Raw genomic sequence first — 12,730 nt, 5'->3', positions numbered from 1 at the left:
CTGTTCACAAATTCAGTGGTGCTCCAGTATCAATACCTATTGTTGCCTAAATGGCTGTGGGGAAAAAAAGACTCCAAGCCAAATTAGGTAGGAGATAAGATAAGGATACAAAAGTTTTAATGAGCCCCCAGGCTTTCTGGAATACCCCAGCGCGCTCCCGAAATACAGATGTCCACAGTTTTTATAATGATTTTTGCCCAATCCAGTCCAGCCACCACCCAGGTTCTGCCCCCGCCACGCCTCTTGAGAATTGGGTCTGGGGGCGTTTTGGGACCCCCTCTTCTTCATCTTCATCTTCCTCAGAGCACGTAATGTCCTTGGAGGCCTTCCAGAATTCTAGGCCTGAAGGTTGTTGGGTCTATGGCTATATCTTGTTCCGTAGGGTTAGGGTGTTCTTCTACAATTCTACCTTGAAAAAGAGACTAAACAGGCTATGGAATTTAGGGAATTGATATGGGAATGGGTAACAGGGGTTTGAGCTGGTGTGTTAAGGGTAAAGGGATAATATGCTGCTACTCTAAAATCTACATTTACTACATAACTACTTCTAAGGTCTACAAAAATAAAAAAATTAAAACATCAAAACTCCAAGGTATCACTATAAATATACATAAATATCTACAAGGCTATTTGGAAAAATAAAGCTGCTGTTTGACAGCTCCCTACACCTAAGAGTAAAGAAGAAACTGATTTGGAAAAGCACTTTGGTAAAAGGCCATGGGCTTTGCTTTTATATTTATTTATTTATTCACCTTAAGTCAGCAAAGGAAAGAGCAGGGAGAAGACAGTTCATGGTGTCATATGACTGCAGCAGAGATGCAAGGACTTGGGGTAAAGGTGCTGCTGCCATAGGGCTGGGGTGCTGCTGGTAGCCAGTTCCTTGGGAAGGCAGGAGCATGACACTCCTGAAATGGTCAGACAAGGTGGGGGGGAGCTTGTTTTTTGGGGCAGGGTACTTTGACCTCATGTAGAAGAGTCACAGAGTTACTGAGGTAATCACTGCCAACTACCCCTTCGGAGTGCTTGTCCTGCCTGGCCCATGCTGTTCCCTGATGGCTCAAGAGTGCAGAAGTTTTTGTTTTTGCAGTGCTAAAATTAGCAGGACACATGTACAGGCATTGCATTTGCTACAATTGACATTGTTGGCAGCACAGCAACTGCTGAGTCAAATGTGGTTGGGGCCTGAATGTTTCTGCTTCACAGCCATACTGGAGGAATGGTGATGGCGTTGCAGAGCTCCCTGCCTAGAGGAGTCTCTGTATTGGGGAATGAGACTGAGAAAGATGGTGCTGTCTGGGCCTTCTGACTGGAATCGGGCCTGCTTGTAGCTCCTGCCTGGCTTCTATAGCACCAGCCTGCCCTGAGCTGCCAATAGCTTCCTAATCTAGCAAAAGGTTTTGTACCAAAGCCAGGACAAATGCTCCAAGCTGCCCTGCACTGGGCAAACCTGGCTGCCACTTGTGCAGTGGTTGGGGTTTTTTGGGGGGAGCGGAGTGGGGTTTTTTCTTCATTTCCTTAATGTCCAAGTGCAGCAGAACAACCTTGGCTCTACCATCAGACTGTGGAACTTAGAGAGGAAATTTCTGCATAAGAGCCCTGCTGGAGCTGACAGGATAAGGAAAGGGGAAAACATCCTGTTTAGGCTTGCCAGAGGAGGGAGAGGAGACAGCAAGTCCTCAGCCTGCAGAAACATTTCAGGTCCCAAAACCAGTGGCAGTGAGACAGAAGCTGCCAAGGGCTTTCAGCAGCTGCTGAAGTTTGACCATTATCAAATGCCAGTGCAGTTCCTGTTGTGTTGCTCGAGAGGTAGGAGGAAGTCTGGGTGACTTCTTCCCAGCCAACTAGATCCCACAGAATCTGGGAGCTGATGAAAGTGTGACTAAGAAAAGTGGTCCTCATGGTAGAAACAATTTTTTATTTTTTTTTCCCTTGTAGGAAAGAGATTTGGGAAGTGCAAAAAAAGCCCATTACCTCTTGAATGGACACACATGGTTTCATATTTACCCACCTCCTTTGCTGCATAAGGCCTGGATGCTCAGGAGGATGAGCCTGGGGCAGGAGCTATCCCTCAGGTGCCCTCACCACTGACCTTCCTCCTGGTGGAGGCCATAGACTTCATGGGCAAAAGAAGGAGGGCAGTGCTGCTGTGCTCCCTCCTTACCATTCCAGGCTGCTCCACAGGGACAAAGACAGAGCACAATGCCAGAGGACAGCAAATGCAGAGACATGATGCTTGCGGCAGGAGTGCTGCCCAGGATCCCATCCCCACTGCAACTGCCTATGAGCTCTCAGTACTAAGGTGTGCTCACCTTTGTCATGGTATTCAGCATCCCCTGCAGATCCATCTCCTGCTCTTACCCTCCCAGGAGGAAGAGGTATAAAAGGACAGGCTGTAAAAGCAAAACTGCTCGAGGCCTTTGAAAATGCAGACAAACACCAGTGATATGCTCAGATATTTATTAGGTGGAGGAAGGGCTAAAAAGAAATAAAATTAAAACATTCACCACACTGGTGCAGAACAAGAAGGACCAGGAGTTGCCTCCAGGGTCTTGTTTTAGAAAAAAATGGGGAGGGACAAGTGAAGTTTCCATCAAGTAGCTGTGTCTTTCCTGGCAGGGTGGCTCAAGGCAAAAAGAGGTAGAAGACAGAGCTTATACTTTTATTTAAGAAACCGCTACATAGTTTTGACCTATAATGATGGAAAGGAAGTTGCAGGACCCACTGAGCCATCCAAAGTCTCTTGCTAGAGAAAGAAAAAAAACCCCAACACCAAAACATACAACTCGCCCCCAACAAAAACTCCCAATCAACCAAAAAAACACAAAACAAAAAAAAAAAAAGGTTTTTATTAATAGAAAATTAAAAGGTCAAGCTGCAGCTCAGGGCCACAGTGGAAAAACTGCCCATGAAAGTTCATCTTCCACAGCAGGAGGGAGGGAGGAGATGAAAGAAAGGGGAAAACTCACAAAAATTTTCTTTTTCCTTCCCCCCGACCCTTTTTTATCTCTTTAAAGTAACAGTTATATTGGGGATTGAGGACAGAAATCAAACCAACAGGACACATCTTGATTCCTTTTTTTTTTTTTTTGGAGGGGGGGGAAGGCAGGTCTCCTTATTTGCCTGAATTTAGAACTGCATTAAATAAATGGGCTCCAGCTCCAAAAAAATGGCACAGTTTGTCTTTCGACAGTTATAAAGCTTAAAAAAATAGAAGGATGCCCTGGTGCAGATGGGAAATTAATAATAAATTTTCCTACAAAGAAAATAAAACAGGCTGCAAGATGCAGAAAACCACATTTAGGCTATATTACATTTACAAATACATACATAAATATATTACATACAACAGCAACTCAAAGAGGAAGTAGGCGAGTCACACAGAGGATGGCTGGCTGGCTGAACTTCTCCCCGCACAGACGTTTGGCTAAGCAGTTACTTCTATTAATTCTAGGAATGGGGTTTGGCTTTTTTCTTTCTCTCTCTTTTTTTTTTTTTTTTTCCTTTCCTCTCCTTTGATTCTCTCCCCCTTCCCTGGTTTCAGATTTAGTTTGTCCAGTATGGAGAAGTGCCATAGGTGGTTTTGGTAGCCTGAGATTTTTGCTGCATGGTGCTGGGTTGATTGCGTTGGCCAGATCCACCCTAGAAATTGGAAAGAAAGGAGAGATGAGCACCAGCACTCCCAGGAAAGCAAGCCTGTCCATACATCAGCTGAAGAGCTCCCACCCAACGCAGCAATGGATTTGTTTCTGCTCTGCAACATTGCTGAATCCTGCAATCCAGGACAGTCACAGAGAAACCAAACAGAAGTGTGGGGACTCACCGTCCCACCACCTCCTACCCAAGACAGGTTCAAGGACAAGGAAGGAGAGGAGCAGGATGGGACAACAAAGGAGCTCTCCCAAGATGAACAGAGGCAGTGCACCAGCCAAGGATGCCACACATTCAGAAAGAGAAGTAATTTCTTATTTCTGGATTCTAAGGCAGAACACTCTTTTTCCTGGAAACATTTACAGTGAGGAAAGGAAATACATGGGCTGGTAAAACCAAATCAGAAATTGGAGCCAACATGCAACCTGCAAGGGGATGCTTGATTTTCCCCCCAGAATTACAGTACAAGTGCTCACATCTTGCTCTCCTGCCACAGCCAGGGGACATCAATGCCTGCCTCAGCTTCAGACCTCACAGCCCATCTCTCCACACCCCACATTAGGATGGTCTCTTCATGGAATCACACAGCATGGCTGAGGTTGGCAGGGATCTCTTGAGGTATCTTGTCCAATCCTTCTGCTCAAGCAGGGTCACCTAGAGCTAGTTGCTCAGGACCAGACAGCTCCAAGGATGGAGACTCCACAACCTCCCTGGGCAATCTGTGCCAGTGCTTTGTCACCATCCCAGTAAAAAACTGTTTCCTGATGTTCAGAGGGAACCTCCTGTGTTTCAGCCTGTGCCCATTGCCTCTGGTCCTGTTGCTGGGAACCACTGACAAGAGCCTAGCTCCATCCCTTCAGGTATATATATACATTGATGAGATCCCCCTTGAACCTTCTCCTCTCCAGGATGAACAGTCCTAGCTCTCTCAGTCTTTACTGATAAGAGAGATGATCCAGTCCTTTCATCATCCTTGTGTCCCTTTGTTGGACTCTGCCATACATCCATGTTTGTCTTGTACTGGGAAGCCCAGAACTGGACACAAGACTCACCAATGATGAGCAGAGGGAAAGGATCACCTCCCTTAACCTGCTAGCAGCACTCCTCCTAATGCAGCCCAGGATCCCATTGGCCACCTTTGCAGCAAGGACACATTGTTGGCTCATGGTTAACGTGGTGTCCACTAGGATGCTCAGGGCCTATTCTGCCAAACTGCTTTGGCCCCTAACATATAGTGGTGCATGGGGTTGTTTCTCCCCAGGGGTAGGACTTGCCATTTTCCCTTGCTGAACTTAATGAGATTCCCTCCCCAAGCTGGTCAACAGCATCAAGGCTATTAGTCTACAATTGCTGTCAAGGCCCTTTCCCAATGAGCAAAGCAAAAACCCCCAAGACCCTGATAGGAATCTGCCCTCAGTCACACTGTAGATGTGGAAGTGGCTGACTCACCTGCCCATCTTGCTGAAGGTGGTGATGCAGCATCTGGGAATGAGGTTGCTGATGTGCAGGGAGGATATGGAGAAACGGGGCTGGAGCATAACCTGGGGCAGCACCAGGGTTCAGGGGCCCTGTCGATCCGAGACCAGAGGGTAGGCTAAAAGGAGGCGGTGTGCCAGCATGGAATCCCTGCTTGTCAAATGTCTGCACAGGAGGTGAGGAGGACAGCATCAGAGACTGGTGTGAGCAGCCCAATGGTGACCAAACAAGAACAAGAGTGCCCCAGACATATCACCTGAAACTTTCACCAACCCCATGAGCAAGCCAAGTTACACCTGAAAGCACTTCATCAGATGAGTTTCAGTTTCTTTTCTCATCTGTTCTTCTGCACTAATGCTTTCAACTTTTTATTTCCACAGCTACTATGCCCATTTTTCCCTGACCTCTTTTTATTCAGTGGGACATGGGATGGCAGCAGCTGCCTGAAATTAGTTCTTCACACATTATGGGGGCTCAGGCTGGAATTACTTGACCTACCCAGGGCAGCTCAACAAAAACACAAGAACTACTTTTCCTTCCTCTGACCAAAGTTCAACCCAGCCTCTCAACTCACTTGCTTTGGGGGATACTTTTACCAAAAATGTTAGTGCCATCACACTTCATTTGCACCCAGGACACAGCACGTGTGGGGCAGCTTGGGCAGCAAGTGCTGCACCTATGCCAGTAGCTGCCGTCAGGAGCTGACATGGCAGAAGCAGTGGGACAAAGGGCGAGACTCCTCTCCAACAGCAGAGACAGTATAAGAAGACACAGCCTGTTGACCCTGAGACCAACTGGTCTGGGAATGGCCCTAGCCTCCTCCACAAGGGGAGCCATCAGCCTGGCCGCAGACCACAGGGGAGGAGGGTCCAGCATCACTCACCTGAGTCTTGTTATAGACTGAGCCGTTGATATCAGGCACACCTGTGTTACTTGAGGTCACAGAAACACCTGGAAAACAAAAAATATCCATCAAGAATGGGAAAGTCAACCACCACCTAGCACGAGCCCCATGCTTTTCTCCCAGCACCTCTGGCAGCCTAAGTGGATGCACCTTTGTCTGCAACCATTGCACCCCACACCCTGCTGCTGGCCCACCCGGTGGGGTTCTCCATGCTGTCAGACCCACAGTACTCCATATGGGAACAGAAGAAATGGCTCGGTTCCTCACTCCCACTGCAAAGCAGGAAACCAGTCCACTGGGATAAATCACCCACATTCACAACCCAGTGGTTACCACTTGGATTCAAATGCACTTCACCAGGCAGCAGCTGGTTGCACCACTCATTTAAGCTAACAAAAAGACAGCTTTCCCCTAAGATTAGGGGTGCATTTGGCTCTACTGTAGCATTCAAGAGCTTTCCAGTAGTGCACTAAGCAATGAGACTCAGCATCTGCTACACATTTGAGCCCTTGTCCTTTTACATCTTGCAGAAGGGTGAGGTCTGTGATGCTCCTCTGCCCTGAGAAAATTATAACACTGATTCAGGCTGGCTTCCACCTGGACAGTCTGGTACCATAACAGGCTCAGAAACACTCACCAGCAAGGTGATTCTCAAACCAGCCACTTATTCAGTCTTATAAAGACTGGCTCTAATAATTTCACTTGGATCAGAATAAAATCAGCTGTTCCTTTGGCCAGTAAATCAGAGGACTGGGCTCAGAGGGTGTGCACTGCTCTACGGTTGTTCCCTTCCTTTTTGGTTTGCTCCTCCACAGAGGAGAGCGTGATCACCTCTTGGTGAAGATGGTGTTTCAAATGCACAGCAAATGCTTGGTATTTGCTTAAGTCCAAGGATGAACTAGTTAGTGTTAAGCATTTAAATACACACTTCTCAGGTCTAACCAGCATGTACAGAATAAAGCTTTCATATGAGCTGTGTAAATTCTTCAGCCTTTACAGTCACAAAGGAAACATTTCCAGGCATGAAACAAGGCAATGAGTTACTGATGCCTTAAAATCTATATTATATAAGATTTTAGTATAGCTCATTAGTACTTTTAGCTCACTAAGTACCTTCGTACAAGATTTCTGAAAATGCTGTTTAACATTCCTTGTCAAGAATTTCAACAGACAAAAGATTTTACCAAGGTGAAGAGCTACTTATCTGTAGAAAAGTACTAAGAAAGAGACATAACAGAGTCACACCACTTGATATAAGTAGTCAAAGCTACCCAGAGGCCTTGAAGCCGTTCCAAGGAGGACAGAGATGGCGAGGAAGACAAAGATGAAGATGAAGGGGTGGACATTTTAGGACCACCGACTCAAATTCGGGAGGCGAAGGTGGTACTGTGGGAGGGATGGTTTGGGAAGTGGGTGTAACAGATGATGTAATGTCTAGATATTTTTAGTATAAAAACTGTAGAACCTCTGTAATTCAAGGGCATACTTTGGAAATGATTCCTATGCACCCAGCATGTTGTAAATAAATGAGTGCTTTTTCCTGTCTAATACTCAAAAGAGTTTTAGAGTTATTTTCTGGCTTTTAGGAATCATTACAGGGTGTACAGACAGAAGCTAAACAGCCCAGAGATGTGTGAAGTGCCCTGTTCAACCCTAACACATGGCTACCTCAAGTGCCTACCAAGAAACTCAATCTAGTCTTCATTTTGCAGAGGACTATTTCAGCAACAGCATTCAACTGCTTAGGCTTCAAAAACACAGCACTGCTACAGGATCACTATATTCTTCAGCAAAAAAACTTTGTCAGAGGTAACAACTCATCATTTCTCCAATGTATAATTGTGGACAAAGCTGCACATCAGCCACAGAAATCCTTGTGCAAAGTTCAGCCATGAGGTTTAGAAGGAACACTTGGGCCATTATAAAGCATTTTGTATATGGGAGATGGAGAAACAGCTTGGATCATGACCCTGTTTAGAGTTGGCTGCTGTATTGACTATAAAGCACTGGGAGTTGTCCCTACTAAATCCCAGTCAAGAGCAACCTCATGTTACCTTTCCCAGGTCCAGTGCCAGCAGATTTGTTTTGTGCTTGAGATGACACACTGTAGCCTCCTTTGCTGTAATCTCCAGCTGCTGTTCCCTGTGTTAAGTCATCATAGCCTGCCAGTGTGTACAAGACAAGGTGTTACAGCGAGCATGTAGCTCTGCAGACATGCATGTGAAAAGCACAGTGGTAAGCATACCTGCTCCATAGCCGTGCTGCCCATAGCCACTTGCTTGCTGAAAAGGAGTCGAGGTGGTGTTAAGGTTGACTCCATGATGTTTAGCAGATGCTGGGGGTACCTGGACAAAGGAAGGAAACAGAAGACTGTTAATCAGGGAACAGCACACAAAACACAAGCTCCCTCTGCCATCTAGTGGAGAAGTCACCTCTTCACATGGAAAATTCAATCTGGAATTCAGAGCACTGGGCTGACAAGGGACATGGCACTCACACTTCCAGAAGTAAATTGCTTTATGCAAGCCCCAAGTTTTCTGCCAGAGCTGCCCCTCTAATTGAAGCACAACCCTCTCTCAGAACAGGCTGCGTATTTCTTTAGAATCATAGAATCATTAAGGTTGGAAAAGACCTCCAAGATCATCAAGTCCAACCTTCAACCACACACCACCATGCCATTTAAACCATAGCACTAAGTGCCACATCCAGCTGAACACTTACAGGGATGGTGAATCCACCATCTCCCTGGGCAGCCCATTCCAATGCTTAACAACCCTTTCTGTGAAGAAATTCTTCTTGATGTCCAACTTGAACCTCCCCTGGTGCAGCTTGAGGCTATGTCCTCTTGTCCTGTCACTAGTTGCCTGGGAGAAGAGGCCAATCCCCACCTGGCTACAACCTCCTTTAAGGTAGTTGTAGAGAGCAATAAAGCCCCCTTGAGCCTCCTTTTCTCCAGGCTAAACAACCCCAGGTCCCTCAGCTGCTCCTCATAGGACTTACTTTCCAGACCCTTCACCAGCTTCGTTGCTCTTCTTTGGATGTGCTCCAGCACCTCAATGTCTTTCTTGCAGTGAGGGGCCCAGAACTGGACACAGCACTAGAGGTGTGGCCTCACCAGTGTTGAGTACAGGGGGACAATCACTTCCCTGGTCCCACTGGACACACTGTTCCTGATACAGGCCAGGATGCCATTGGCCTTCTTGGCCACCTGGGCACATGCTGGCTCATGTTCAGCCAGCTGTTGACCAGCACCCCCAGGTCCTTTACCACCAGGAAACTCTCAAGCCACTCTGCCCTCAGCCTGTAGCACTGCAGGGGGTTGTTGTGACCCAAGTGCAGGACCCAGCACTTCGCCTTATTAAACCTCTTTCATACGCTGACTGTAAACAGCAAATTCTCACCCACAGAATCAAATAAAACACCAACTGCTGCCCGAGGTTGTTCCATAAGACACACTCCTACAGGGCCCTAAAATAGACTCATTTACCTTTCTGCTTGGAGCATCACCTCTTCCCAAATAACATTTTCTCTCCCAAGACTCCATGCTCTCTGACTTAATGGTCTCCTCCATCCTCAAAAGGATTTCCTAGGCATCCTTGGCTCTTTAATTCAGCTTTGGGTCTCCCTTTGACTATCCAGAGGGTTCTATAGGCTTTCAGGAACACCAAGTCTATGAGCTGCAGCTGTCTGCTATTTATAGTGACCTGCACAGGAATGCATGAGTTCTGGACTTGTAAATTTCCTGTTTTCTTGGGGAAGAGACTGCAGGTATTTTCTCACGCTTGCATGTTTTTGGAGATCCCTTGCAGACTGGGAAATATGACTCTACTCTGCTGTCATGAGACCCCACCTGGAGTACTATATCCAGTTCTGGGGCCCCCAGCACAAGAAAGACACAAACCTGTTAGAGTGAGTTCAGAGGAGGGCCATGAAAATTATGAAAGAGATGGAACACCTCTCCTATGAAGAAAGGCTGAGAAAGTTGGGGTTGTTCAGCCTGGAGAAGAAAAGGCTCCAGGAATACCTTATTGTGGCCTTTCAATACTTAAAGGGAGCTTATAAGAAAGACACAGAAACATTTTCTACCAGGGTCTGTAGTGACAGGACAAGGGGAAATGGCTTTAAACTGAAAGAGGGTAGATTTAGATTGGTCATAAGAAAGATGTTTTTTATGATTAGGGTGGTGAGGCCCTGGCACAGGTTGCCCAGAGCAGCTGTGGCTGCCCCATCCCTGGAAGTGTCCAAGGCCAGGCTGGATGGGGCTTTGAGCAACCTGGTCTAGTAAAAGGTGCCCCTGTTCATGACAGGGGTGTTGGAACTAGATGATATTTAAGGTCCCTTCTGACCCAAACCATCCTGTGATTCTAAGATGTAGAAGGTTTGGGCTGGACAGATCAAAACCAGAGAGGCACGCAGGGAGGGTTACAGTTTAGGCTGACACACTTACAAACATGGTTGGCCCATATTGGAATGCACTGGGTACACCGGGCACACCAGCATAATAAGGTAACCCAGTGTAGCTGTACCCTGGGGGCAGGGTTGGGTTGAGGAATGGCTGCTGAGCTGTATGGTGAGTCTGCGGCTGGTTCTGCTGCGGCTGGGCGAGCGTGGTAGCAGGAGCAGGGGAGGCAGAATCCCCACGGCCAAATTTTGTTATGTCACCTGCGAAAGAATGAACTGATCAGAAAAGCTATGAAAGCTACTCCAAAAGTGGAGAATTCAAAGGATTCAAAACCTCTGAATACAAGTAGACAACTACAGAAGAGGACACGTCCTACACTTGAAAGCCTGCAGTTGTTCATGGGAAGCCTTCTCCCAGTCTCTGTTCCTGATGGCCACAGGGACATTGCCTGTTCGTGGCACAGAACTCCATACCATGGCTATTACATTGATAAAATGGAGATACCAATACTTACCTATCTCACACAGTCAGAGCAGATTCATTATATCAGATCATTGCAATAAAACATGCTAAAAGCAAAAGTATGGTAAATAAACAAAAAACAAATAGTTGTTGGGTTAAAGTGTGACTCTCCTGGAGGTTAAACTGACTGCAAAGCCTCATGGGCTGAAAGCAAGTTAGGATTTACAGGAAGTGATAGGCATATTTTTGTCAATGTCTATTTACTTGTCAAGCACGACTAGTTAATATGTCTGGTTCCTCACACCACCAAAGTTCTGGAGACAATAGCTGAAGGCCAAGAAAGCAAGACTTGCATTGTGGGCCACCTTTTTTAAGAAGTAGGAAGGGAAATTTGGTTATTACCCCAAAAGCAACCTCCTGAAAGAAATGATTACGCAGCAGAAAAACTCCTGAACACTTGCATTTTCTGGCAGCCTACAGAGCAGCATGCTCACATGTTTTTAGGGAGGTGGCATATATCACTCATATCTATCTCATTCCCAACTAGTATTCCTTTATGTTCATAACCCAAAAATATGACAACACTTAATATCATCGTTATAGGAATTATAACACCTATAGATACAGTTTTAAGCTGTAATCAGATTGCAGTGAAAGAAAACCACTGGCTGAAAATCCTGGATGGCATTAATGTAATCTTTGCACAACGATAACCAAAGAGTAAGAGTAGAATTGAACAAGGGCTTCTTAGACCACGTGCTTTTGGGAATGAAGTCCATTACATTTGAGGAGTGTGAGGGGGAGCCTGCTAGGTGCAGCTCCTCCTGAGAACACTGAAGTACTAAAATAGCAGTAACAAAGGAAAGCAAGCCAGTCAAATTTCAAGAAGAATGATCAAGCTATGGAATATTTTTCAAGCACCTGTATGTGCTTGGGAAGGACACTAGACACTACCATTTAAATTTGTAACAACTTTGTATGTACTATCAAAGGGTATCCAACTTACTCCCAAGAACATTCAAGTCACATATGAATTACTGACCAAAACCATGAAGAAAAAAAAAAATCAATAAAAAAAACTAATCAGTGTCAGGGTTGAGAGAGAGATGTTCTCTTTTGTTTCGCTGGTTTGGACTGATGGGTTTAATTGCCTACAGAAGGGAAAAACGACTACTCTTTCAGCAACAGCAGGATGACCAGCACATCTCACTCACTACCCTCGTGTTTAAATAGCACTCACCTGAGTAGGGGTTGTTAGCAAGGCTTCCATCTCTTCCTGTTAAGGTTGCAGGAGCAGGGAATGTAATTCCATAGTAATCCTTAGAAAAAGACAACATCATTTATCAATAGCTGAAATGCTGAAACCAAAACAGAGCTGGACAACTCTTATGAACCCTGTATTACACGCATAAGAAAATTTTAAAAGGAAGAACTAAAGGAAGTTTGGGCAGAAGCTGACATCACTTATAGCATAGCTGAAGATTTACCTGAATCCTCAACTTCAAAATAAACCTATTTTACAGACATTTTTAATATCATATACAAATACTTAATCTCTTAATGATAAATTAAAGGCAACAACTAAATGCTTACCCCTCCCAACCTTTAGCTCTGAGCTGCCATATTCCAGAGAGACTGTGCCTGAAAGAGCAACAGACCATCAGGGGCCAAAGACCTAGGGTCAGGCCAGGACCATAATCACAAACTGGATGTAGTTTAAAGGTTTTACCATGCCCTGTTTTCTAAAAGTAAAAAACATCAGCTAGGAAATCAGCAGAAATACTAAAAAAACTGGTGAAAAAAAGTTACCACCTGATGACCGGAAAATTTAATTAAAC

The 12,730-nt window shown here is 45.6% G+C and overlaps 1 protein-coding gene across 1 annotated transcript in view; it reads right to left on the bottom strand.

Annotated features, from left to right (window-relative positions):
• Positions 1–2,445: 2,445 nt before the first annotated feature.
• LOC126652274 (ubiquitin-associated protein 2-like) overlaps positions 2,446–12,730 on the bottom strand; it is a 52,642-nt gene continuing 42,357 nt past the window's right edge. The window contains 8 exon segments of the mRNA XM_050338959.1: positions 2,446–3,639; positions 5,102–5,192; positions 5,194–5,289; positions 6,008–6,075; positions 8,083–8,190; positions 8,274–8,373; positions 10,476–10,690; positions 12,133–12,211. Of these exon segments, the coding sequence (XP_050194916.1) occupies positions 3,425–3,639; positions 5,102–5,192; positions 5,194–5,289; positions 6,008–6,075; positions 8,083–8,190; positions 8,274–8,373; positions 10,476–10,690; positions 12,133–12,211 (972 nt within the window). The 3' untranslated portion in view covers positions 2,446–3,424.

This window comes from Myiozetetes cayanensis, unplaced genomic scaffold (genome assembly GCF_022539395.1).
Source record: "Myiozetetes cayanensis isolate MyiCay16 unplaced genomic scaffold, myiCay2020 scf74, whole genome shotgun sequence".
NCBI classification, from domain to species: Eukaryota; Metazoa; Chordata; class Aves; order Passeriformes; family Tyrannidae; genus Myiozetetes; species Myiozetetes cayanensis.
Note: the sequence above shows the minus strand (reverse complement) of the source record. Positions and strands in the feature narration are given on the sequence as shown.